Source organism: Fusarium oxysporum, chromosome 6 (genome assembly GCF_000149955.1).
Source record: "Fusarium oxysporum f. sp. lycopersici 4287 chromosome 6, whole genome shotgun sequence".
Lineage (NCBI taxonomy): Eukaryota > Fungi > Ascomycota > Sordariomycetes > Hypocreales > Nectriaceae > Fusarium > Fusarium oxysporum.
In genome coordinates, this window is record NC_030991.1 from 1,099,541 (window position 1) to 1,125,707 (window position 26,167).

At 48.9% G+C, this 26,167-nt stretch overlaps 5 protein-coding genes across 5 annotated transcripts; 2 read left to right on the plus strand and 3 right to left on the minus strand.

Annotated features, from left to right (window-relative positions):
- Positions 1 to 884: 884 nt before the first annotated feature.
- Positions 885 to 1,803, minus strand: FOXG_07144 (uncharacterized protein; the record flags this gene model as incomplete). Its single annotated transcript, XM_018385778.1, has 3 exons — positions 885 to 917; positions 1,008 to 1,534; positions 1,641 to 1,803. The coding sequence occupies 3 exons, from the start codon at positions 1,801 to 1,803 to the stop codon at positions 885 to 887; spliced, it is 723 nt and encodes a 240-aa protein (XP_018244478.1).
- Positions 1,804 to 8,912: 7,109 nt separating this feature from the next.
- FOXG_07145 (uncharacterized protein) lies at positions 8,913 to 9,272 on the plus strand (the record flags this gene model as incomplete). Its single annotated transcript, XM_018385779.1, has 1 exon — positions 8,913 to 9,272. The coding sequence occupies one exon, from the start codon at positions 8,913 to 8,915 to the stop codon at positions 9,270 to 9,272; it is 360 nt and encodes a 119-aa protein (XP_018244479.1).
- Positions 9,273 to 11,561: 2,289 nt separating this feature from the next.
- FOXG_07146 (uncharacterized protein) lies at positions 11,562 to 13,726 on the minus strand. Its single transcript, XM_018385780.1, has 2 exons — positions 12,464 to 13,726; positions 11,562 to 12,403 (listed from the first exon to the last, which is right to left on the minus strand). The coding sequence occupies exons 1-2, from the start codon at positions 13,503 to 13,505 to the stop codon at positions 11,790 to 11,792; spliced, it is 1,656 nt and encodes a 551-aa protein (XP_018244480.1). The 5' UTR covers positions 13,506 to 13,726; the 3' UTR covers positions 11,562 to 11,789.
- An 886-nt stretch (positions 13,727 to 14,612) lies between these two features.
- On the minus strand, positions 14,613 to 16,726 carry FOXG_07147 (uncharacterized protein). Its single transcript, XM_018385781.1, has one exon. It carries the CDS (start codon positions 16,576 to 16,578, stop codon positions 15,070 to 15,072), a length of 1,509 nt encoding a protein of 502 aa, XP_018244481.1. The 5' UTR covers positions 16,579 to 16,726; the 3' UTR covers positions 14,613 to 15,069.
- A 216-nt stretch (positions 16,727 to 16,942) lies between these two features.
- FOXG_19673 (serine/threonine protein kinase) lies at positions 16,943 to 22,076 on the plus strand. Its single transcript, XM_018399937.1, has 4 exons — positions 16,943 to 17,361; positions 17,419 to 18,192; positions 18,251 to 21,066; positions 21,117 to 22,076. The coding sequence occupies exons 1-4, from the start codon at positions 17,045 to 17,047 to the stop codon at positions 21,662 to 21,664; spliced, it is 4,455 nt and encodes a 1,484-aa protein (XP_018244482.1). The 5' UTR covers positions 16,943 to 17,044; the 3' UTR covers positions 21,665 to 22,076.
- The last annotated feature ends 4,091 nt before the right edge of the window (positions 22,077 to 26,167 follow it).

Sequence of the window (26,167 nt, forward strand, 5' to 3'; positions counted from 1 at the left end):
GCCTCGTGCTTCAAAACGGTCTTAAGGACAGTATCTTAGGCAGCAGCAGGATCGTGTATCTACGCCGTGGAGTAAGCTCTGAGAAAAAAACATAATGCTCGCCTTCATGCCATTTAGCACGCTCGTTGGATAGATAACGGGCTGCTGACGACCTAAGCTTCGGATAATAGGCCATTCTTCTCGAACAATTCTTTGTCACAAAGAAAGCATAGTTATCTAATCGTACGCAAACGGCTATCCAAGTCCTAAAGTGCTCGTGCGAGCCCGGTTGAGCACCCACTGCTTACTTATGGTAGTGTCGAACGAATTGATGGCAATCTCAGGTAAGTCCCTAGTTCGGGCGGGACGAAAAAGTGATCAAGATAGCTACAGTGACCTATATTAGTACTGCTTAAGAGACATATTTGTCCGCCTGGATTCCCATCCATTCCAATCTTGGGCGTTCAGCGACCCCATCCTTGGCAAGGTAGATTCCTATCGCTCGACTCCGAGGAGGAGAACAAGGTCACCTAACCAAGTCGAACCCTTGGCCGGTTGGTGGATAAAACGAAAGCAGGCGAAAGAAAACTAAATAATGCCTCAGACTTCCATTGTATCCAAGAAGTGGAGAATAAAAAGCCCAAAATCAACCCGCCATGCTATGCCTCTTAGAGCTGATTCTAGGGCCTAAACTAGCTGTAAAGTAGCTTATGGTCGCCCAATTGTGCCTCGGTGGCTACATTTCACGGACTGTGTTGGACCGTCCCCATCACCCAGAGAAAAAGATGACTATTAATCATCTTGGCTCAGGCGGGTGAGAATGTGGACGTAGTCTTTCGTTTACTCTATTAAACCTGAATCAGCCTGGGCGAATCGGGCATTGGCCGACACGTGATGGGATATTCCTATTCGGCCTCTGAGTAGTTGGCTGAGTTGTCCTAAAATCACGAGAGTGGAGGAGTCTATGAACCCTATCAGCAACATGGATCTCGAGGTATCCTGCAGGGCGTTTGGCTGGCGCAACTCACATGAGGGTTAGACTGGTCGTAGGGGCTTGGAGCGTTGAAGTCCATGGGCGGCATGTAGCCATAAGTCGTATAAGGGGTCAGCTCGTCGTCGCTGGGACAGGACTCCCGCTTGGTGGTATCGCTAAAATGCGTCATTGGGGAAAGCATCATGGGCACGGCGGAAGTATTCAGGTAGTTGGGGTAGGTGTCGGCAGTATCCATGGCCAAGGAGGCCTCAGGGGAATCGTAGGGAGCGACGAACATCTCATCAGGAGTCGGATAAGTCGAGTATGTGAACTGGGAAAGGCTGTTGGAGCGAGCCCGGTCGTCATGAGTGCTAGGGGGGAAGAGATCGTCATCGGGCTCCCTGGGAGGAATGAACTGGCTCTGAGAGACGGCTGGCTTGGCGGAGGTATCGGGCTGCGACTTTTGGGACTTGAAGGATCGCTTCGACTTGATGGTATCCTGGGTCTGCTTATCGGACCCGACATGATCAGAAGAGCCAGCACGGCGCTCGAAGTCCTCGAGACGTCGCTTGAGTCTCTTGCCTACAAGCGAGTATTCATGTCAGTTCTGGTTGGGAATCAGCTTTGGAATCTTCGGGAGCCAAGTCAGGTGGAAGTCAGGCTCTCGGAGTTAGTGGAGAGAGCGTACGGTAGTTGCGCTGAGCAATGCGGTTCTGTATCCGTCGGCGCTCAGCAGTGTCAGAGATCTTGGTCCAGTCTTCATCCGGGTTAGCAGATGCACTACTGGTACCTGAGTAGCGTCCGCGAGGAGGAGTTTCCGCATAGGCGGGTAGTGGCATGAACACCGGCATTGTGGAAGTTGTTGTAGATGGTTGAGTAGAGGGTTTGAGTAGGTAGGCGCCGTGGAAATGATACTTGTCGTTGCTATCAACGACGGGGCGATGGACGACCTAGGCACGATTGAGACAACGGGTTGGGAATCTGCCTGAGCTGTCTATTGATGTCTCGTTTCTGTCTGTCCTCTTCCGCTTGTCTATCTTTAGGTGCTTGCAATCGACCAGCAACAATGGCTGGCGGTTAGTGGCGGTATATATAGGGGCGAGAATAAACAGGCTTACATATCGACGGGCGTGGAGACGGCGTAGGTGAATAAGTAACAAATAGCACCGGCCAAAGCGTACCTTTAATATAGTGCGACATCATTGCGACTGCCGATAGTTTGCTTATATGCTAGGGTATTAGAGCTAGAGTAAGAGACAAACGAGATGGAGGTGACAAAGACGGGATCGAGGCTCCAATCTGTAGATACGGTCGGGGCTCTCCCCAAAGTAGTCTATCATTTCATTGCGGGCGGCACGAGTCACGAAGAGGCGCTCGATCTCCGGGACTCCTCATCACGGGGGGATAAGAGACTGAATAACCTAGTAAGAGACAGAGATAATAGGCGTAACGGACTCAGATGGCAGAAGTGCTGCCCAATGCGGGCCAACATCGGACGACACCTGCCTTGGGTATGTTGGAGGGGGCATGTGATATGGAGAAGTACGGATGAAGTTCTTTCCATCGGTCAACTAGGCCTGCAATAGGTAAATTCCCCGAACCCCTCCTCAAGCTGATTACTAGACACCTAAACTACCGCGTAGATTAACTTTTGGCTCGTCATATGGCGCGAGTCAGTATCACATAGGCGAAGCTTGCGCTTGGAACCGTAGCATGCTAGGCCGAAAGGATATGAGGGTAGCGGTGATAGGGCGAACGCAGCCATGGTGGAAGATTGCCAATTAGTGATCTCCTGGGTGCTTAGTAACGGGCGCTAAGCAGCGGGCGAGCCATGGCGCGAAGGTACAGAGGAGGCGATGGAGAGGGTGGGTAAGCCCGTTCACCGGTCCTAGATACCCTTCTGTACTCTAATAGAATAAAGAGCCGGGTGGGTCAATACTCGGCGCCTCATAGACCTCGCTTATCACAGCCCAGGACTAGTTTGCGACCTCATAAAGTTCCGACTTGCACGCAGAGCCAGGAAGAGACGGAAGCCACTAGGTTCACATATACCCGTGGGTCTACTTTTCGTTCTACCATTATATCGCATCTACGCGACGAAAAGTCTGAAAGACAGAGCTTCATCCATGCGCTCACCAATCAGCTAGATAAGGAATGCTTTTAAGCCAAATACAGTTCGGCCTAGATGGCTGGATTGCGGCTATTTTGTTAGCGCGCCCGGATTCTTTAGCCTCTTTTTCGGCTTACCCCGACATACTATTACTAGACCGCACATACAAAGGCGAACAAGCATAGCATGCCGCTCCTTGATATGATTAGAATTGATGTTTGCTAACGACCCTTTTGCATAGCTTTTGCGTTCCTCCGTGGCGAGACGGAGGATGATATACTTGGGCAATAGACCGGCTCAGGTTATTGATAAAACAAAATGGGTTGATTGTGTGGTTGTTAGTTCTAAGTTGCATGCATCCGAGAAGAGCACAGCTCCTTACATAGTATCCACATCCAGCAGATCGGACCACCTTAGTCACACGGTCTCAACAATATCAGTAATATCCGGCCACTCCGCTTCACCGACAAAACCAATCTGCTGCCGGGCATTCTCCTGCAATTTAACCCCCAGCTGAGCTAAGTCTTTACGGATCTCATCAATAGCCGCATCCCCTATAGAGTGCTGTTCCATCTCTGAGTCGTTATCATGCCTGGCTGCGTCTGTATGTATGAAGCTCTGGTTTGGTAAGAGCAGTGCAAGAGGCAATACTACCGCAGTCGAAATGTTTCCATCCCTTTCAGTCGTTTCGCAGTGACTTAGCGCTTGCACTTGGCTTATTTGAGAGAAGAGTTGTTGCGGCAAAATTGGCGCGTTATGCAGGGTAATGCCATTTCTGTGGTTGCATCTTTCATCTCCACGATTTGAAAGGACTCCACTGTGTGGTATGGTCTTCTTAGACGATTTTGAATTCTCTATACGGTGGTTAAATTAAGCCTTTGGGCTACAGCTAGTAATTGTGGCACTCAATGCTGTATTGTCGGTCCTGATTGTCGTCGCCGAGATATGGGAACTCGTTTGGGATAGCGGTATTTGTTCTTGTTTATTTTCTTCGTTGGCCTCTGGGATTGACAGATTATCTCTTTGCTGCGGCATGCTATTGATGGATTTGATAGCATACAAGGAGCTTGCGGGTAGAAGAAGGTTCCTGGATATAGAGTATGAAGTGGTTCTAACGCAACAGCAGTTCTATTCTTCATTATATGCCGGCGGTCTACTTGACGACGGCTATGCATAGACTCAACCCTTGCTATCGCTCGTTTAAACGCGCCTAGAATTAATCTCTACACTCATCTAACCATGCCAGACACTAAGATAGGCATGACATGACGTTTTTAGAAGAGCTTGGTTGGCCGAAAAACAACGGATGCTAACCTTTCACCAGCGTCGATCAACTGCCGTCTGCTATTTGTTGGTATGGCATGTGAAAGTGACCCTTTCTTAGCTGAATTAAAAAAGGTCGTAAGTTCTAGACCGATCGATCCAGGAAAGTCTTGACTCTTCTTGGTTCTAGACTGTTCGAACGGCCAGACCGGTAAAATGTGTTACATTGTTGGTGAAGCCCGCCCCACTTCCAATCGCCGCAAAGCCTGTAAATCAGATGATTTGAGCCTGAGGCCGGAGTATTTGAGCTTAGTCCTACATACCAAAAACAATTGATTTATTTTACCCCGCATTACAGGGGGTAGACCTGATTTTTGACCAGGGGTAGAATTGAATTTCACAAAGTCATTCACAAAGTCACTAGCCGGGTAGTAGACTTGACTTTGCAGGGGGTAGAATTAATTTATACAAGGGGTAGACTTGGATTTCTAATTGGGACTTGGTTACACGTCGAGATGCGGCGCCGCGCCACCAAGCACCTGAACCCACCGCGTAAAGTTTTGGCTCAGGCTCATGAACACCATCGCAATTGTAAGCCATAGCCAAAATCTCAATCCTTCTAATACAGATTGATCACGTCATGCCGCTTGGTTTTACCATGCAGCACCCACCTGCCGGTCATACCCACCTACCGGTCAGCGAAAAAAAAAATCCCCCATACACAACGCACTTTGTTAACCTCATGGGAAAACCGTAATACACATAGTAAAAATAAGTTTATCTCTAGAATTCAGATCAAAATTGAATCTATTTTAATATTTTCTAGGTTTTTTAACCTCACGGCCTGTGCGGGTGCGTACGACACCTAATTCTTCCATCCCTGAATTTGACCTCTCATCCTCTTCCATCCCCCCACCTCGATCACATTCTCAACATCATCCGCCCCTTCAATTGCTTCGTTTGGCTCTGAAATAGTGTTACCAGCCGCTAGAGCCTCTGCCAGCGTCATAAATTTCTTATGGGGGTTCGGTATCGCCTTTCTCTTCTTGCCTCTACTCAACCGGCCAACTTCCTCCTCTAAGCTGGCTATTCTGGTGCTCAGAGAGGCGATCTTGGACTCTTGGGCTTCAAACCCTTTCGATATCACAGAATACCGCGTTCTGGTGGAGGGGCTCTTGTTCTTCTCCAGGTCTCTGATGTGACGACTGGTCTTTGGCGTATTATTAGAGTTGACTTGCATGTCTCTATGGCTGTCTGATCTAGTTGTTGTTTCCTTCTTATCTAGTTGAATTTTGGGATGTATGAGCCCTTTCCGTCGTGAAATTGGCCAATTTCCAATTACTCTCCAGCCTGAAAGGATGTTTTTCTTCGTCATACCCACTTCCTTAGCTTTGGCATAAGCCTTGATGAAGTTGGCCTTGTCCACCGGCGCAGAGTCAGTCAGGCTTGCCAGTTTTGGAAGTTCTTTTCGATATGCAGCTTTAGATACGTTGAAAATGCCATTATCCAGTGGTTGTAGGCCATGAGAGCAATGTGCAGACAGGTAACAGCAATACACGTTGTTCAAAGTACACGTGGCCATCTACTCATCCTGGATTTTCAGTCAGCAGTATTTCTGATCCAGAACAGGTATACACCCACAGATACATGCATACATGGGCATCTTGTTCTGTTATTCTGTTGCTTGTTCTGTTATCATGTTAATATTCTTTTTATTCTGTTATTCTGTTATCCTGTTAAGACCCTTACACTAGTCTGTTATTTTGTTAGAACAGAATAAACAGGATAATTAAGCTATGGGAACGCGGCTCGGATCACTGTCAAATGGTTGGGGGTGATATGAGCTAAACGAACCAATCACATCCCGCTCCGTTCCTTATCTTGTTATTGTGTTATCGTGTTATCTTATCCTGTTATCCTGTAATCTGTATTTTTTTATTTTGTTCTGTTATAAGATGCCCATGTATGGATACATGGCTCCCATGGCCATCTAATATGATGAGCCTTGCATCAGACGGCCATCTGCAGTGACGGCTTCGATAAAACTAGTCTAAGTGCGGGACTGCGAGCCTTTGAGGAAGGCCTTCCTCCTGGGACCGCTACTGCCAATTACCAATAAATCCAAGCCTAGATTTGCAATTTATTGGTAAGTCTTGTATCAGAAAAGATCAGTACTCACCAAATCCAGCCATGATTCCGCCCTCATCAGCATTAACCGTGTTCTCTGGCTTAATCTAGCTATATTTGCTCTCCCGGATATCAAAGTACCATCCAGTAGGCAAATTCGACTTAGGGTTGAAGGCCGCCAGCACATTTTTTGGCCAAACTAAATTGTAATCTCTTTCTTATGGCTCAAATTAGCATTCAAAACCAAGTTTTATTCAACTTCAATCAATATTGCTGTCGTGGTATGTTATAGAATATTGCGAAAAAGTGACTCTCGGTCAAGCGTGACATTTCCTATTATGGAGTAGTGCATTTTATCAGTCAAGCGTGACTCAAGAGTGACAATTCCTAAATAGCTAGCGCCAGCTTAATTATGTTTTCAGGGACCGGGTTTTTATAAGTGACTCCTCGCACCCGCACCATCTTGAAATAAAGAGTCTTGATCATCTACGGGTTAAACTTGGCATACAGTGCTGCGGTGTTTATACTTCTTAGCATGGGAAAGCCGGCGAGGCTGAGTGGGTTTTTCTTAGAGTATCAGCCCTCGAAAAGATAGTACCACCTATCAAATACCTCAACGACGAGATAAGACGTTGTAAGTTCTATGAGGTGTATTCGATCGGGCAGAATAAATCCATTTATTCATTCATTTATAAAATAAACGCTATATATCAAATGTTGACTTACGGTCATTCTCTAACAACATTTAGCTTGCTAACTTAACACAGCCTGTAACCTGGAAATACGACGAGCGGACAGAGCTGATTACTTAGCAAGAGCTGTGTTTTCTTGCAAAATGCCGTGACAAGAACGTTAAAAACCTCTCGCAGCTACCCTATCCCGACGTCGACTATAAGTCTATAGAGGGCCATTGTAATAAAGCCTGTTTACGAATTTGCCTATATAATGCACCAAGACCTTTATCTTTATATAGTAGCTTAACATGACTTTCATGCTTGAACAGTTAGTGAGGATTGCCCAGTTACTCCTGAAGAATCAGTAAAGTATTGAGAGTAGACTTAATATTCGCCGACATATCTTCAAGATTTCTAGGCGCGTCGAAGAGTGTTTGCACTGCATCGTTATTTACATCTTGTGATAGGCTAAAAAGAATCCTCCCCTAGGTAATTAATCCTAAATAAAGCAAGATACAGCGAAATGCCCGGTTTGATAATATTTCAACCTCTAGCAGAACAGAGTCTATGATACTGCGAGCATTGGGGCGCTAGGCCAAGAATCTTCTCGGCTGTTCTTCGTGATAGACTAGGCCTTCTTCTCCCGCTAGAATTGATAGTGTTGCCACGATGTGTGCTGTCACCTCGTCCACGTAACGACACATGTCTTGAGTTAATTCTGCAATGATCTTTGAGAGATCGATTCTATCAGGGCTAAAAATAGTAATTTGAAGCTCGACGCTCAGCTGAATGTGGGATATCACTTCAGTTGCGACGTTTTCGATTCTCTGAAGGAGGTCTTTCTGAAGAGAAAGTCGCGTTTACAGCCGTGCAAGAGACACTAATTCATCCTCAACTGATAATGCGTTTTCATGAATGTTCAAAGAAGCCAACTGTTTCTCAAGGTCGTCATCGTCTTTATCATCTGCAAACCCAACGTAGTAGCTTTTGCAAGCGGGCGAAAACGTTGAAACGGCCCCCTGGCCCTGGTACGAGCCTTGCCGGCTTCCAAGCTCTACTAATCGGTTAAGTATGTCTTGCCGCGTGGCGAGGTGGTAGTACTTGTAATCCCTCCATAAAAGACAGAGCTTTGTGATATCCTGGGCCCCTTTGTTGTAACCTGAGGTAAATAATTGTTTCAACAGTGCGTTTACTTTGCTGGCGTTGATCTTGTTGAGAGTACTTCCAGCTCGCACTGTCGATCTGTCCCCACTTCCTCGGATTTGCGCCCGGACCTCTAGGCAGCAGCGCTACTTCTGGATACCTCATTCGCACAGCCAGAAATTGCTTACGCACCCAAAAGACAGCCAAATCCAGACAACACATCTGCTTACGAGGTAGAATTATGTACCCAAGTGTCTCCACTCTGGATTTTACAAAGAGGACGTTGTTTTGGAGCGGAAGGTGGAAGTGTTCAACACTGTAGAATAAAATGACAGATGAGCAGCATTCGACAACAGGCCTTTCGCAATTCATTGTAGCAGACGGCCGCAGCTGGATGGAATGACCGGATTGCGATTGTAGAAAACCCCTCTATATCCACTTGATAGCGAAATAGCCATGTGCCGACTCCATCCGACTTGAATCGAGCGAGAAATGGCTGTTCGCAAGGTTGATTCCAACAACATAGAACAACTTTAGGCTTTTTAAGTTTTAAGATTTCCTCGATCAGCTGATGGCATCGCTCCGAGGGAATACGAGTCGAATCTTCGGGTTTGAAAGAGAATGCGTCGAGGACAGTGACAGTATGAATACTCCGGGCTCCCTTGGAACTGAATCTGATAAGTTCATCAACCCTCTTCAGCGTCTCGCATCGCTTCACAAAATCGCCAAAGGTCCTACGGTAAGTTTGCGATTTGTGCGGTCGCTCCAGAAGTATGACCAAGTCCGATTGTCCAGAGGCCAGATTGCATACTTGTTCAATTTCGTCTCTCCATCGTCCAAATTCCTTACCGAAATTCCTGATGAGATTCACGGCTTTGATGTCCTGCACATTTGGCAAGCAAACCGTTGGCTCAAAGATGAGTTTCCGGACGCAGCGGGGAACGGGTATGTCAAGGCACAGCATTATGCTATCAAGACCATAAAGTCGCCTATGACGTTATGATTCGAGATGAAAGCTCTAAGATTGATGGTCTGAGTAAACTCTCGGTACTGACTTTTTTCAGATTTCAATCGAAGATTAGCGAACGAACAAAGCTCATCTATCTGATGAGCTATCACTTAAGCCTCAAGTCAACAAGTTAAAAGACATTGTTGTGCAGATGATGTTGGTCTGAAGAGCCTGATTCAAGATTTAGGCGCCCAGGCATCCATGCAGCATGTCTTAAGACCTCCTGGATGATACCTCATGTGATTAAAAACTGCATTTTGTAACAGTCGCGCATAACCAGTACGCCACGGGAAAAGAATATCAGGGTACAATCGCTATTATAGTAATTATAGTGGTGTTTAAAATTACTTATACGAGCCTGCAGCGGTCCAAGCTGTAAGAAGATCTCTTTGCATTGCTGGCCGGCCTGGACAATTTCCGGAGCACTTAGGGGAAAAAGAAAACAACCTTGGTACATTGCCATTTTCGGGTTCGTTGCAAACCCTGTCGAAGGCTTGAAAGCGGCCAGCTTGACCGGCTGCAGCCACAGAGCCCTTTCGCTGGGGTAAACAAGGCAAGCTTCGACACATGTTAGTCCGGGCACAAGGTTAATGGTGGGCAAGTGACCACGTCACTGATGCACAAGGCCATTAGGTGTGCAGCTTGAGAAAGGTGGTCACATTATGATTCGTCGAAATACAATTCTTCGTTGCGCGGCCGCACTGGGCATAGATGAAAATGGAATCGGTTGCATATTTTCAACCTCCATGGTTAATAAACAGGCCGCGGCTACCCGGACAACTGCAGTCATTCTTAAATTATGCTGTGTGACCCTCGAAAGTTGTCAAATCCGTTTTCGATTGAGCGCCGAGCAAGGCGGGGTAGTGAGACACGTAGGACAGGGAGGTAACGAGTTCGATTACAAGGCATGAGCCACTTGGCACCTGTCAATCATGACAGGACAGAGCGCCAAGAGTCCAGACAAGCAGCCAGCCCATGCTGTTCCTTAACTCGATGCTCAATTCTTTGCGCCTAGAGCGGCCCGCCCGGACAAAAATCGTCTAGTAGCTGGTGGGAAGAACCCTGAAGTATCATATTCGAGGTGGTGAAGCAATACGTACCGAATTTCAGGTTTGTGGGGGCTGATTTGAACTAGTCCCGTCGCAAGGCTTGACCAGGAATCAGTGATGTGAAAATAGACAGACTGAGTGGTGAAAGTAAGAACCGTGTGGCCACGATTGCTGTATTAAAGTAATTTAAATTAATATTTAATATATTAAAGTATATAGAAATTGTTCCATATAAAATATAATTATTACTTTATATTATTACTTATATTTTTTAAGGCCTTTATATGTTAGAATTAATTTTAACCTACTAACTATTTAGCTAGTTATTATTTATATAAATATCTCTTTTGCATCAATCTATCCATCTAGCACTAGATACATCTGGTATACCAACCTCTTCCAGGACCTTCGCACCTGGTATATTATAGACTGGAATTTCCGCCAGCCGTGAAATGACGTAATGAAGCGTTGGTATAGCCTCCCAATCATATGGATCAAACTCGAAACTCGCTCTTTTAGCTATGAAAACCTTCAACACTTTACTTATAACGACCTTAGTCTGCTTTTCGTGAGACACGAACGTAGCATGCTGCACGTCAGCTTGGCCATGGTCTCCCACCTTGGGAATGTACTTGTAGGCAAGAATACCTTCATCATCTTCACCTCCTATGGTCCCCTTTGAGGCACCTGGGTCTATCTCCTTGAGGCCCTCGAGGGCGAAAGAGCCAAACTAGACGCCTTGCCAGCCGGTCTGGATCCAGTAACTGTTTGTACGTTTCCAGACGTCAGCTGATCAATATAGCTTTGGCATTCCAAGTTCTTCAGGGCCTTAGCTCCAGTAGCCTTAGTCTCCCAGTCAGTTAGATCATAACTGTAACCAAGGGTGGGACCCTTCCCTGTAAGACCCCGAGATTTAAAGTTCGGAAATCGGAACATTTCTCTGAGGGACAACATCTACGAAGGCTTAGCTAACTGACACCTTGAGGCCAGTAACAGTTTATACCAGAACAAGTATTTTGTACTGTAGGTCAATCACTCGAAATGCTTGGCCCGTGTCAATAAGCGGATCGTGGTATATATTCTCAATGAGAACTACTTTTTCTGTCCTCTGCTCTGTGGGCCAATTTACTGTTAGGAAAATAAGGTCGACGATTGGAAGGCGACGTTAGAAGATCTATAGCGAGAGACAACAATAGTTTTTTAACTCTTCGTCTGCGGCAACTGCAACATCAACTCGTGGGGTACTTTGGATATATATATTGACTAATTCTAACAGCTTTGCACCACGCTCACAGGTCGTTTCATAGACCGCAATGACTCTGAGGAAGTGTACAAGGTACGGCCCACTTGAACTTGGCCACCTGTCTGTAGAAGCTCCTATGCCTGACAGAACTGCGCCTGGCACCAGCATTTGCATTATCGACACTCCTTTCATCTTATTTGGCTCTCAAATCCCGCGACACTAGTGCATATTATTGGGATCACATCCCCAACACCAGAAAAGTATTTCCCACTCCATCCAGTCACCGTAGACAAGCCCATCTGGAACCTGCAACCCATCCATGACCGCCCCTAGCTCGTTTGTGAGGTCCTGCACCTCGTTCCCTGCCAGCGGGTCCATGGCCCTCATAATCATCCTTTCCGTCTGGGGCGGCACTAAAAGCATGATGCTGAATGACCGTTCATTAATCCTGGGGACCCTGAAGCGGGCGATGATTCCGCAACCTTGGGGTAGCAGCCCAGGTCTCCTTGGCGGGATAGCGGCCATGATGGCCTGCTCGGCCATTTTCTGGAACTCGCCGAATGCCTTGATGCTAAAGTTCCCTAGGCGTGGCTCATGGAGTAGCCTTATGGAGTCTACCTTGATGTGTTCGGGGTCCGCTGGTCTATCATTTGGATCGCCGTCGGGCTGGAATACCATCTCGGCCAAGTTGCTCATCTTGGAGATGGACAACGTATCCCAGGATGGAGACCAAGCTAACTCAAAGGTTTCTGTACTCCCGAGTTGTATGGAGAGCTTTTGACCTTTGGTAGCGGCGTCGAAGAAGCGAGCTGTGCTATCGGGGCTCAGAAGGACTTGACGAACAGAATGTCAGCTAGGCGGCCAAGAGTGTCCAGATAATGGTTGTTTCTTACCCAGTATTCCGTCTTCTGTTGCCTGAAGAGCGTCGGTGGCCTGATTGAAAGAAAGAATGAGAAAGTTGGCGGCAATGTTTTTCAGAGGGTTCGTCATGGTTCGTATCTTGGCCGGCAGACGCGGCTGCCAGACCAAGAGAGACCCGCATGAGTCGTGCAGATCGGACAGAATGAGCAGCGAATTGACGGAAGCCTCCCGCTTGTCCATCATGGCGAATTTAAACCACTGGGCCCTGTCCGCTGGAATATGTAGCGTTACCGGCCCTCGGGGTTCAGCCCACAGGACGTTCAGACCGGTTACCTCAAGCCTATGGAAAGTGCTGTTCCCTACCGCCAACACGCTTGTTTTCATCACGTCCAGATTGATGTTGGAACCCCGATCGCGGTCGACATAGGGGACAAATGGGAACCACTCCGTCGCAGTCCCGCAGAGGACTCGAACCGTGCCGTGTAATCGGGACGCTATCAGCTCGTCTTCGCTTAGAGGTAGGCAATAGAAGTGCGGGACGGGACTGTCCTCAATCTTGACAGAGTCGAGTCCGGGTATGGGGCTATTGTGAAGGCCCAGAACCACCGTTTTCCAGTCCGGTCGGCCGAACAGGGCCTCGTCGAGCTCCAGCAGCTTCCATCGTCTCAGGACCGGATGTTCATTCTTTGCACGCTGGTACACATTGTCGCAAACCTGGAGAAAATCTGTTGGGTATGAGTCAGGGTCCTCGTTGGGCCGACATTTGACTACCATGGCGAGCTCGCCTGCGGCAACCGACTTGAGGTTGGTCGTGATGAATGTCCAGAGATACAGGCCCTTGTTGGGGTCGTTGGCTGCGACCTCGGTGCCCGCCCGATGCAGTGGGTGGTGGTAAACGGTAACATGTACTCCTTGTCGCGGAGAAGTCAATATTTTGGCCCACGGCCCAGGCTGGGCTCCCTGGACAGTAGGTTGATCCGCTAGTTGGACAACTTGCGTTGAGCCCGAGGAGGGGGTCGAGGGACCCGGCTTGCCCTTGCGAAGCCTTGCGTTGAGCCTTGAAAGGGCATCCATGGCTGTTACCTACACGCGCGTGTAGTTTGATCCAGAGTGGTCGGGAATGTTCACAATGAGGCCGTACTTGGAGGATTACAGTTGCAAATACCAATAATGCGGCATATCCGTCATTTAAAGGCTCCAGCGTGAGGCGCCTTTAGTTCGCATAAGACGTACTGCAAGGCAACCGTCGCCAACCAACATGGTGCCTGGAGATTGCCAGTCACGGCTGAACAAGCTTACGACAGGAGGTGTCCATGACGGTACTGTATATACAGTGGGGTGCAATAACTTTGAATACACCTAGAGGTACCAATTATTAAGGCTAGCCGAAACAAGCTAATTGCCATAGAGATGTATTCTTAGCTCTGCATTATGCCTCACAGCAGCACATTTTAATAGGAATATAGGGAATTTACTTATAAATTTAACTATAAGAATAGCCTTATCTCTTTAACTTATATATTTATAACTATATGAAAGGTATAAGTTCCTTACTTTAAAACGTTATAAGGCGTTATAAGGCGTTATTATATATATATATAGAGGAGGAAGAAAAAGCGGCATTGAAAATATAGTCCCGATTGGGTTAGCCTAGGCCGAGATACCTGCAGATGTATTTAAACTTATTGCATCCCACTGTAGCAAAGCCCCATACTGCCCCACCTCTTCCCGCGTCACCGTCGTGTACACGTATGCGAATCAGTCCAAGACAGTGCCCCTAGCATTACGATGTCAGCACACATTACGTACGATGGACGGCCGAGAGGTCGAAAATGCAAAATTCAACCATACAGATCCAGGCGGCACGTACCGCCGCCACCCTCATTTTCCTCCAGGGGCTATCGGGTGACCATTGCAAAACTCCAAAGTCAACCACGCTAGGGTAGAAATGGGCTAGCGGCATGGACATGCCGCCCCATAGTACATTGCTCCATGTAGACTCCTGGAGCACGGTATTTTTCTCATTGGTCATAAGATTCAGAACTCGCGTTGTCCGCAGCACCCCAGCCTTGCACAGCCATCAATAACCAAAGATGCAGCCTTTCAATGCTACCTGCCCAGATATTACCCCCTCTCCACGGCTGGCTTAGGCAGGCCTAATTCCTCAATTCCTCCGCGGTTCAAAGGGCTCGAGATCTGTACGAGATAGCTTGGAAACGGTTTTAATTGACAAACTAACAAACCCTATTACTATAATTACTTCTTCCTCTTCTGCGCAGCTAGCCAGGCTCTCTTGTTAGCGTGGACGAGTTTACAGAGACAGCTGGTCGATCGAGCAGCATCTGCTGCTGCCGGAAGCTCACGGCATGCATCACAGCCCCCTCACTTATACGCTGAGCTTGCGCCATACGGCGGATCTCTTTGATAATCTCGAGCCGCAGGGAGTAGAGTTGAAGCTCGCTCTGCCGGCCAGCCCGCCACTGGCTGCCCAAGCGGCTATCAAGTGTAGCAATAACTAGCTGGCCTCGTAACCCGACCGTCCACTCTCTCCACAGATCGCTGAGCTTCCTAACCTCACGGCACATACGGTGCGCTGTGGCGGCCTCTCTAACCCTGGGCTCGGCCAAGGAACTTGGACTCACACTCCCTGGGCCAGATCTTCCAGCTTCTCCAGCACCTCGCTGATGAGCTTAATACTACCCGTTCTGGCTTCAGCCTCCTGTGAAAGGCATGTCTGCACAATCTCTCGGTATCTTTTGCCCATAAGAATCTCCACCTCTTTGGCAACGCGGAATAAGGCTTTGGCGATATCCCGCGGCTCACTGATGCCCTGCAGCTCCGGCCGCTCCTCCAGCGGGCTCCAGATTCCCAGCTCGAGGAGAACAACACCCAGGCTGTAGACATCATGCGCCATGTCAAACCGGACGTGGGTGTCGTCTTGCAACTCCGGATGCTTGTAGACGGATATTGCCAGGGGCAGACGCACCGATGCCCCAGGTATCGTCTCGGCCTCGTTGCTCCGGGCGATCTCGAATCCGACCAGATACGGCGAGTTTAGAGACCACTTGGTCGACTGTGACTTCTTTTCTTCACCCGACATTCGTGGATCACGTCCATTACGCCCCAGGATGAGGATATTCTGCGACATGATGGACTTGTGGACCCAGCCGATCGCATGGACAAACAAGACGGCGGTAGCCAGCCTCTTTGCAAATTCTAGCCGCTGGTTCAGGGAGAACAAGAGTCTCTTGCGCTTGCCCCTCGCGTCTCTTTCATGAAGAAGATCCTTGAAGCTCGTCACAGAGCGGCTTCCCTGTTTTTCGCCCGGCAGGATATACATGTGGCCAAAGGACGGCGTCGGTGCCGGAGAATAGAAAAAGCCACTGCACTTCAAGAGGCCGGAAATAGTCGAGTCGAGATAGTTGAGCGCAGCGGCAAACTCTCCAGCACCAGCCCAGGCCGTATCCAACGCTAGCTCGTCAGACGCGACGTGTAGTGGTGCATGACGGGTTTCCACGAGTACAGTATTACCCTCAAAAGTACCAAGGCAGAAGCGCTGCGAGCCTCCCGACTCCGGGGGCCGTTCCAACGCACCCTCTTCTGCTACAAGTCGCTCCCAGACAGCCCTCTTTGCGGCGGCAGCAGCAGTGGCGAAGCGCTCCAACCTCACCCTGGCCGCAAACCTTGGCGTGAAGCTCTTGGTCTCGTCATCATCTCCGGCGCCTAGGCACATGACGGTGCGCGCACGTTCAGGGAGGGCTACGAGCCTTAGATCGAGCCGTCTGGTCCACTCATATAGTTCGGCCTCAAGCTCATTGAATTCGTTGCGACGGAGGATCCATGTAAGCCGGCTCATCTCTTTGGACCACCGGCTCTGGGCCGTCAGCTTGGTTTTGCATATTTCCACGCGGCTGAGAAGTGTCGCGAGGTACGACGTGCTCTCCTCCAGGAGGGCCTTGTCCTCGGCGCTGAGGTTGGCCTGGCCATTTAAGTTGGAATCATAGTAGTCGCAAAAGTGGCGCAGTATTCGGGCGTCGTACTTGAACCGAGCAGCGAGTGAGCGACTCTCGGCGGGGAATGCGACTGCGGACTCGAGGGTCTTGTAGATGACTTCGCACGCGATACAAGCCGTATTGAAGATGTCCATGTTCGCGACGCGCAGGCAGGTGAAGAACAGACCAGCGACTGGAGTTTGTACCTTGGCCCGCACTCAAGCCCACGATGCTCCATCTGCATACGACAGGCAGGCAACCAGCGTCGTAACGCTGGTCAGATGTGAGAGTGTGGCGCAGCTCCTTGCGCTGCAAACTGCAGGCTGCAGCACCAATAATACCGCGGTGGAGTAATACGACCTATACGAGATGACCCGGAAGGGCAGGCTTGCAGCTGGCTCAAATCATGCCCAATCTTTTAGGCATCACCTGTACTCGGTCCATTGATCCAGATTGGTATATTCATCTTGTCTTGTGTTAAATTCTGCCCCTTAGAGGTTTTACCATTTCAGTTGTAGCCTTAAAGTATCCCTGCTTGCACGTGACACCCAGCGCCTGTTCAACAAAATCCATCCCAGGCCTACGGCTTTGCGCCGATGTTGAATCTCGTTCACCATCGCCATGGAGGTTAACTTCGAGTTTGAGCGCCTGTCCTTGGGGCCTCGGGGGATGGAGGAGTCGTCAAGTCACTCGTTTGTCGGTTTCTCTATAGACCCCAGCGTCACGGAGGCGCTGTGCGCAGACGGGCAGGCGGCCGCAGCCTCGTCTGTCGCTGAGCAGGGAATATCCGTGGAGAGTTTCTTTGAGGAGTGTCACGATGCGGGAGTCGAGGTATTTTCCGAGTCAGATTTCGACAAGGGACCATTCATTGGGTCGGGCGCGACTATGCTGGTATACAAGGCTGTCTGGAGGGATAGATGTCAAAAGGTGGCTTTGAAGTAAGTCCAATCCGGGGCTTCGTTGGCCATAAGCAGCACTAATTTCCCTCCCGCTAGATATTTCCAAGCGCCCCTCACGAGCAGGTACGTCGACCCCAAAGCCCAGTCTGATGTGCATCGCAGACTGCTGGAAGCGTCCATGCTTGAGATGCGTGTCTTGACGGCCGAGGCTATCAAGTGGCACGAGAATATTCCAAAACTTCTCGGCGTTTCGTGGCATCGCAGCGGCAGTACAATCAGTCCTATACTCATTATGGAACTTGCTTGCGAGGAACACCCAACACTGGCCCACTTCATGAAGACACCAAGACCGACCAGTGTACGGTTAGAGCTGATCCGGGATGTCCTGGAAGGCCTTTCCGCGCTTCACGCAATGACCATCGTCCACGGGGACATCAAGCCTGAAAACATTCTCATATTTTCGTCTTCGTCCGCCACCGGATTCAGCGCTCGACTCTCCGACTTTGGCTTCTGTCGGCCGGCCGCAGACTATAAGTGGGGAGCCGGGGGGACGCCGTATTGGAATGCCCCCGAATGCCTGTCAGGCGCCCCATCAGCCCTGAAGGCAGAATCTTTCAAAAATGCGCGAGATATATATAGCTTCGGCCTCCTGATTTGTTACATACTCACAGGGGATATGCCCTTTGGCTGCGCGGCAACAGAGGATCCAACACGGTTGAAGTTGGACGACCAGGCTACGGCACTCATATCAGGGTCACTCCAGGGTGACAGTGCTCCTTTTCCAGAAGGCCTCATTGGAATTGTTGGTCGTATGGTCTCGCTCCAACCCGCGGACCGGCCACTGGTTGATGAGATCAGAACAGTGTTGAGGTATGCCGCGACCAACTGATGACCCCGGGCATAATTCAATGTGTTGACACAAGCTTAGTGCGCTCACTAGCGAAAGAGCCGCTGCTCCAGTTCCCCAAGAGCATTCTTCGGATGCAGTAAGGCTAACCGTGAGCGTCCTGCATGCTCGGTTCAATGGGGCTGGTCACGGAGTGGGCGATTTCGGGAGTAGTCGCACCCTAGATCGGGCTCTCCCCCGAGACTTTCAGGATGCTCTTTACAAGACGATCATTGGAGTCGCAGATACCGGAAATAGCCAAGATCGAGCCATAGCGGCGAACAGACTCGGCGTGTTCCTGCTCAATGGTTTTGGAACCCTGAAGAACTTCCGGCCAGCATTCGAATGGTTCTACAAGGCAGCCAAACTAGGTTCCGTGGAGGCCAAGAAAATGGTCTACCGCATGGAGCGGGCGGCCGAAACGTTACCCGAGCGTGTCAAGGCCGATCTCACCAGAGACGAGAGAGCCAGCTGGATGATTGATATCATAATGAACCAGGCCAAAACGTCAAACTACGATCGCAGGCTGGCTCCAGAAGGGCTGGATCTCGAGGCCGTGAACGAGAGGATTCGTCAAGTACTCGTTTTGGCCAGCCCTTACACTGTCCGGCATGGGCTCATCCGCGACATGGAGCACAATGTTGTGCGGATGCTGATGCTCTGCCGCACTTTTGACCCTCTTGCCGCCGAGACGTTGAAGCAAGTCCATGCCGCGGCCGCTTCTGTACCAATACATGCCGAAGCCCTCCAGTGTACGTTTGCCAACGATGCCGAAGCTCTGGTCGACATCTTGAGCAACCATACAGTCCCTACCTCCTTTCTAAACCGGTTGGTTACAGTCGCCTCTGACCGATGCTGCAACAGGGTTCTGAAAACCCTTTGCGTCAAGTATGGTGCTGATCCAGACTACATTGACCAACCCAGTGGACGACAATTGTGCCCAGTATTGGTAGCCGCAATGGACAGCGACCTCGCCACGGTCACAACTCTGTTGAACTGTGGTGCTGACGCCAGACCATTTCTGGCCCTAGCACCTCGTATAATTTCGGAATCCAGCTATGGAATGGCGGGTGTACTTGTCGGTCTATATAACACAGAGACTGCCCACCAACTTCTAGACGGACTGCAGTTGGCCATGAACTCACCGGCCAACCCCAGGGAAGAAATGCCTCTAGACAACACCAACCCGCCCCCCTTGTTCAAGGAGGTCATATTCAATAGCCTCGAACACCTCCATTCGCTTCTCCTTTGGGGGGCCAATCCCAACGTTCGCTTCAACGGGTGGACGGCCGTGCATGTCGCAGTCAAGATGCTTCACCCCAGTGCCTTGCTTTTCCTCCTCGCATTCGGGGCAGATCCTAACGCCCGGTGTTCACGGGAGGGTTATACGACCCCTTTACACACACTGAGCGAAGTTCGGATCAGAATGCCAGAGGGCGGTGGAAAAAAGGGGAAGATGGTAGACTTTCTGCTCCGGCCCTATGAGCCCCTACCTCTTCGGGTAGGCAGCGACGAGCTGCTCCATCGCCAAGCCCTCATTGTGCACATCCTGCTACAGTTTGGGGCCGACCCCTCGCTTTGCTGTGTCGACGGCTTCACGCCCCTTATGACCTCGCTTGTGTCTCCCTCCCCTGACGCGACAGCGCTTACGGGCGTTTTGCTGCAGTCCGGTGTATCGCTAGGGGACCGCAGCTCCAGGGGTGAGAGTGTGCTTCATCTGTGCGCCTCACTATGTGACCATGTGCATCTCGAACAGTTTCTCCGTCTCGGCGCCAAGTCTATCATTGATTCCAAGGATAGGTCGGGCTGCACGTCGCTCTTCCTTGCTTGCCTGCAAGACAATTCCAGAGATGTTGTCAAGACCCTACTTGACAATGGGGCGGATATACTCATAAGGGGAACGCGAAACATGAGTCCCTTGGACGCAGCCATGCTTACGGCAGACCCTGGTACACTTGAAGAGGTCTTCGAGCACCTGTCCACACTCCCTGAAGAGTCGATGAAAATGCTCTGCTCTGGAACAAGCGAAGACGGCCGCACCGTTCTTCATTACTGTCTCTCATGCCCAGACATTTCTGTCTCGACTAACGCTCTCCGCCAGCTTATAGCCCTAATTCCGTTGGACATCACAAAGTCGCTAATAACACGACCCGACGCGAAGGGATGTACTCCATGGCAACTAGCATGTACGGGGAACAGAACAGTGTGCGAGACCATTTCATCCTTCGTCGGCGTCATCAACGTCGCATACGATCCCTTTGCGGGCCTCGCCGACACTATCTTGTGCACCGTCGAAGATATCTCCAATAGCAGACAGGAGTGTCTGGAAACAATTGAAGGCAACAGAAGTACAAGAATGGCCGAGTTGGAAGATGTTGGCTTGGATAGGGGCCTTGAGCTTGTGGAAGCATCCTATCAAGCTGAATTGGATGAAGCTATCCGATCTGAGGGAGAGCATAGCCGGGAAGCGACCTGGCGAATGAACACTTTAGGCACCGTCCATGAACGATATGGTTGGCTGAAGAGAGCGCAAGAGGTGTACTACCAGGGATGGAAAATGTCGATGCGAGTCCCTGGCCCCACCAGTCCCCTAACGCAAGATTTTGCGTCCAAGATAGTTCGCGTACTGGGCGATCGCGGCGCCGAGAACGAGCTTCTTGATGTGGTAGAGTGGCACGCCCGTCACGGAGCAGATACCATTACTGGGGGTATTGTTCTACACCACCGAGAGGGACACGAGGGTAATACACGTCCTCCACTAATAGGAGGTGTAGAGGACACCACCGTCGCGGGTCTACCGGAGTCGCAGGTCTGTTCCAGGAAGGGCTGCACCAAGCCGCCGCGGATAGTCTGCCATGGTCAGTTGGGCCCAAAGATCTCGGGAGCATCGACATTAACATGGAAACAGGATGCAAATATGCAAGCTACTGCTCTGAAAATTGCAAGGTACAAGATATCGTCGACCCGGCGGTCCAGCATCTCTCCGTCTGCTTCCCAACCGAGCAGGTCGGGATGTCCCAGGCCGTCACCGTCCAGAGTCGGAGTCTACATGACCCTGACACGCGCAATATCGTGCAGTTGGTTTGGGAGGAGTCCCCCATGACCAGACGTCGCCCAGCGCCACCAGCACCGGCTGTGGTGCGCGTGGCGATGGGCAAGTTGACGCCGCGCTTCTTCAACAAGCCGGTCCGGTTCCGTCTACCGCCCAACAGCCTCATGATTTTCCTCAAGACTCATCTCTACGAGGTCCGGTACGACATGAAGTCGAAGAGCCCATGGGTCAGAGTAAATGCCCTTGCGTCCTATGTCGAGATGCACGCCGCCATCCGCCCAATTCCTGAGGCGGTCGAGGCTGCGGAACGAGAGGCAGGGGCCCAAGACGGTGCGGAGCTGACTATATGGTTCGAGGTTGGCTTCGACTTCGACCTCAAAGGGTACTTTGAAGGGCAATCTTGATTCGCTGCTCTGCTCGTCCGCCCCGACACGAAGCTGCTTGGGAGTTGACTATAAGCGTAGGTAGTGTGCGAATACTGACAGGTGAAAAGCCGGTCTGACATGCTATTTCGTCTTTAACAGCACTCTCGTATTCGACTTCGTTACCTTAAGTGCCTATAAGCCTACTGTACTAATTACCATTATTAATAGGCCTAATACCAACTTTTATGGCCTATATGTGACGAATGTGGTTTCAAACAGGGAAACTAGTCCGTACTAGGTTTATGTTTGCAGATTGCGTAGGGCGTTTGGACTGAGCGGGTTGGTTGTCACGTCTCTTAATGATCAAGTAATGCTTGTTAGGCTTATTGATGTAAAGAAGTCTTATTGATAGCTGGTCGGCTCAGTTCTATGAGAGTGCTAATGAGTGTGGTCTATATACTAGTGAATGCTAATGGTGATCAGTGAGGTTGTCGCGGGATCAGTGGTGATCGCACTGGATCAGTACTGATCGTGGTGGATCATTTATCATCGTAGAGTCTTGGCACTGATCCGTTTTGTGGGGCATGTACTTGATTGGAGGAAAATATGGAGTACACGTGACGGAACCGCTGGGGTCGTAACACTATATACCTTCCCCTTTTAGATCTTTAGGAGTTTAAGTTAGTATAAGAATATTTAGTTTATATATCCTTTCTAACTTCTTAGGACCTTAGTATTAAGTCCTTAATAATATAAATAAGAAGTATCTTTTATGTAATAAAGAATAACGTGGTTAATAAGCATGCTGACCGGATAAGTATGCTGACCACTACCCTATACCATTCACAACCCCTCTTTCGGCAAGCAAAAGCAACTCTCCCCTGTAAAAATTCTTTCTTGGCACGCACTGTTAGTGCACTGTTAGGAGCGGGATTTTCTACGGGCTACTCGGCCACACAATACTGCGGGGACGCCATCGGCTCCCTAACAGCAGTTTTCAGAGAAGGAATTTTGGAGAGTTCACCTTCTCTGACAACACCTTTGTCGGATCTAATGGCGGCACCTCAGAACCAGAACGCCTTAGATATCGGAGGACGGTGCCCGTGGCATCGGTAGCGACATCCTCCCGATCAACGACGCCGATTGCGATGGGTTTTTCCCCTTTGAAGGCAAGCCGCACCGCCGGCCTCTGATTCCTTCCCAAGGTTTTTCCCTGCCGCCACGACAGTCGACTACGAGCTACAACTTGGTTACTGGAGATTGTGGACTGCGTCAGCAGATGTAGTGATGCGTGAGAGAATTCTGGTCGGTGGAAAAAGCTCGACAGTAGATTGCCCCCGAACCCGCTGACGGGTGACGGGCTTGAGAAATACAGCACCTTTTGTGCCATTGGTATGCTGGATGGTGAAGGAAGCGGGGTTTCCCTGTACCTAGCTAGCTCAGCACGTCTTTTGCTCCAGTAGGAGATCTGGCTTCGTTACAGCCACCCAGACGAAAAATATACAAACAAACAAAAAAACAAACGGCAAGCAAAAGAAAAAAGCCACCACCAAAAATCAACAACTTCACTTACACAGAACTTGACCGAATTGATAGAAATCCGTGAAATTTTTCTTTCATAAATAATAAATAGGGTTTATCTATTGTACTCTGGTTTTTTCACCATCGGCCGCGACCGCCTGGGTTGTTGGTGGGGTATGTTTTCCTCTCTGACTTCGATAACAGAACCAGCCTCCGATTCTGACTCTTGCTCGCTTGAAGAGACGTATTCCACCCCGACAGGCGTATAACGAGTCGCCCCTTCTGGTATGGGCTCCTTACCAGCTAGAGTCTCTCCAAGAGTCATAAAACGTTTGTTAGGATTCGGCACCGCCTTCCTCTTCTTCCCTACTACAATGATTACCGCGAACATTGCAACGCAATGCACATGTTCTGGTCCGTGCACGCTCGACGTCCCTCTAATTTCTCCGGAATTACATCGTAATACATTCTTTTCGTCCGTGCACGCTTTTAGGGTTCGCAGAGCTACGGTAGAACCCCTATTATTTCTCTATAATCAGATAACGCTAACTTACCTTTCCTTCCCGACCAAGCTAAAGTTTTAAAGAATATTTAATACGTATTTGCAATTGCCTCACCTTAGGTTACCCTCGCCCCTTTCGTTTCTTTTAAGCCCTCTTTCTGTAAGGCCTTAGAAATATATTTATATTAGAGCTTAATAATAAATTTTAGAACAATTAGATTTAATATTCTTAACCGACTTATTCTTTATATCAACCTAGATGTAAAGGTATTGATTTACTGCCGGTTAACCTGTCGATATGCACTATCTGTAAAAGGGTCTGCTGTTATTACACACCTGAGAGTAAAGCACCAGGTTAAACACGATAAGCATAAGGGCTTAACCGAATTCCTTAAAGGTCTGGGCCAGTTATACCTAGGTGATCCTAGTGCTGCGCCGCTCCCCAAAGACGGCTGCTTAGAGCATCCTGATTTGCGCATCTATGAGGGGTATGCCTGCCGGAAATGCCCACTCCGTACCACTAACTTCTCGTCCCTAACGCGCTATATTTCCACTTAGTATTTCTAAGGTTAGCCTCCCGGAAAGCGCGAGCTAGATGAATTTTATGATAAGGTATGGCTATAAGTATAGACAGTAGGGTTAAACCAGTCTCAAAGGTATTAGATTGTTAGTCGTGATGGTCTTACTATACGGACTAGTAATGCTATCCAAGCTCACCTCGCATCTATAAAAGAGCAGGAACGACTTTCGAATCCTAATCAAGACACACCAACCCACACGGAATCAGGAGGCATCAGGACAAACAGCCAAGGAGAACTTCTCAGATTTAAAGAGCAGACGCCATAGATCGAAAGGATAGGTTAGGATAAGACATATTACAGAAGAAGTCGAGATGTACTTACTGCCTTTGCGGCAGTATCGTTCTCTCGAGGCGCCAGGCCTCATCTTCTTGGCCGCCAAGGGACCAACGGTTTACAAGAAGACATTATCACCACTATAGAAGATAAACAAAAGATTGCAGCTATTCTCGAAGTGTTAGATGCACTTCTAGATCGATATGAGGAAACTGCTCGTAATACGAGTAGAAGTATCCTCTGTTGGCTCAGAAGCACGCATGCTCTAGCAGGCTACCCAAAACCTTTCATCCTCGTATATCACCCCTCAAGTAGGAGAAAGTACCGAGTGCTTTTCAAACGCTATCTTCTGCTCATGTTCCGATCATATAGCATAGACCCAAGCACTCGGGACAGGCTCACAGGCATCTGGTTCAAGAGAAAGCAGTTTTGGTTCCTTAAGGTAATATAGAACCATAAATCACTATCTAATCTTAACGCCTAATCACCTCATATATGGCTATCCTTGCCTAGAACTGAGAAAAGCTCCTTAAGTGGATTTACGCAGTAATATCTTTTGCATAACTACTCTAAGGATAAACGAGAAGATAACGACGAGGAGAATATTACAGAAAGTTCTAAAGAAGATTGTAAGTACTAGAGCGATAAGAGCTAAGTTATGTAATATACTAGGAATAAGAAACCAAGGGGAGATAAATAAGTATCGCAAGAGCTTATAGAACTGCTATTCGGCCTGAGTGTATCGCTATATACTAAACAAGTAACTAATGGTTAACCTAGTTCTACTCTGCTAATTTTCTTTAGTAGAATCCTAGGATTCTCTTTATCCTTGGGGATGTTTCTTCTAGCGAAGTTATATATGCCTTACCTCTCAGGCTTATTATATATTTAGTGCTTATTGTTCCTTAAGATGGTGCTCCCCCTTCGTGAATACCCTACTCTAGAGTTATCGCAGTATCTACAGATAAAACAATTAGAAAGGCTTAAAGTCATAAGAAAGAAATACATGGTAATCGGGTCCTAGTCGGCTTTTGAAGAAATGATCTGTTGAATACTGATGAAAATGAGACCGGCTAACCGGATGACCGAAATACCGGTCAGAGAGCTGTCTCAGCACTGTAACAACCTCTTAGATAGGTCATTACTGAACAGATAGAAGTAGGGTTCCAACCCAACTATCGGACAGGGAGAGGAATACACACAATGGACCCGAATATCTGACATGATCAGTCTTCGCAGCTACGGCCGAGTTATAGCACGATTGGAGTCGCCAGCATTCCTACTGCGTTAGAGTGAAGATAGCTAGGCTGTATATTATAGGGATCTATTTTATATTAGTATGGCTGAATTTCGGCTCTTAAGTAAACATATTATTCAGCAAACGGATAACGTGTTTAATAAGCGGGTGAGCCACTTTTTATCACCTAGATAATAAGATTACTTCTAAAAACACCACAACCTTTTAAATCAATTAAAACTAATCGCTATATTCTTCCATATTAACCTCGATTTCCTCCTGACAGGTCCTTGCATTATGCCCGGCCTTGCCGCATTTACTACAATGCATAACTCTCCGTCTCCTTGACCCTCTGCAACCACCACTTCTCGACGACTCGGCCGCTACCTGCGTATTAACATCTATCTGATTAATTACTTGTGATGCCT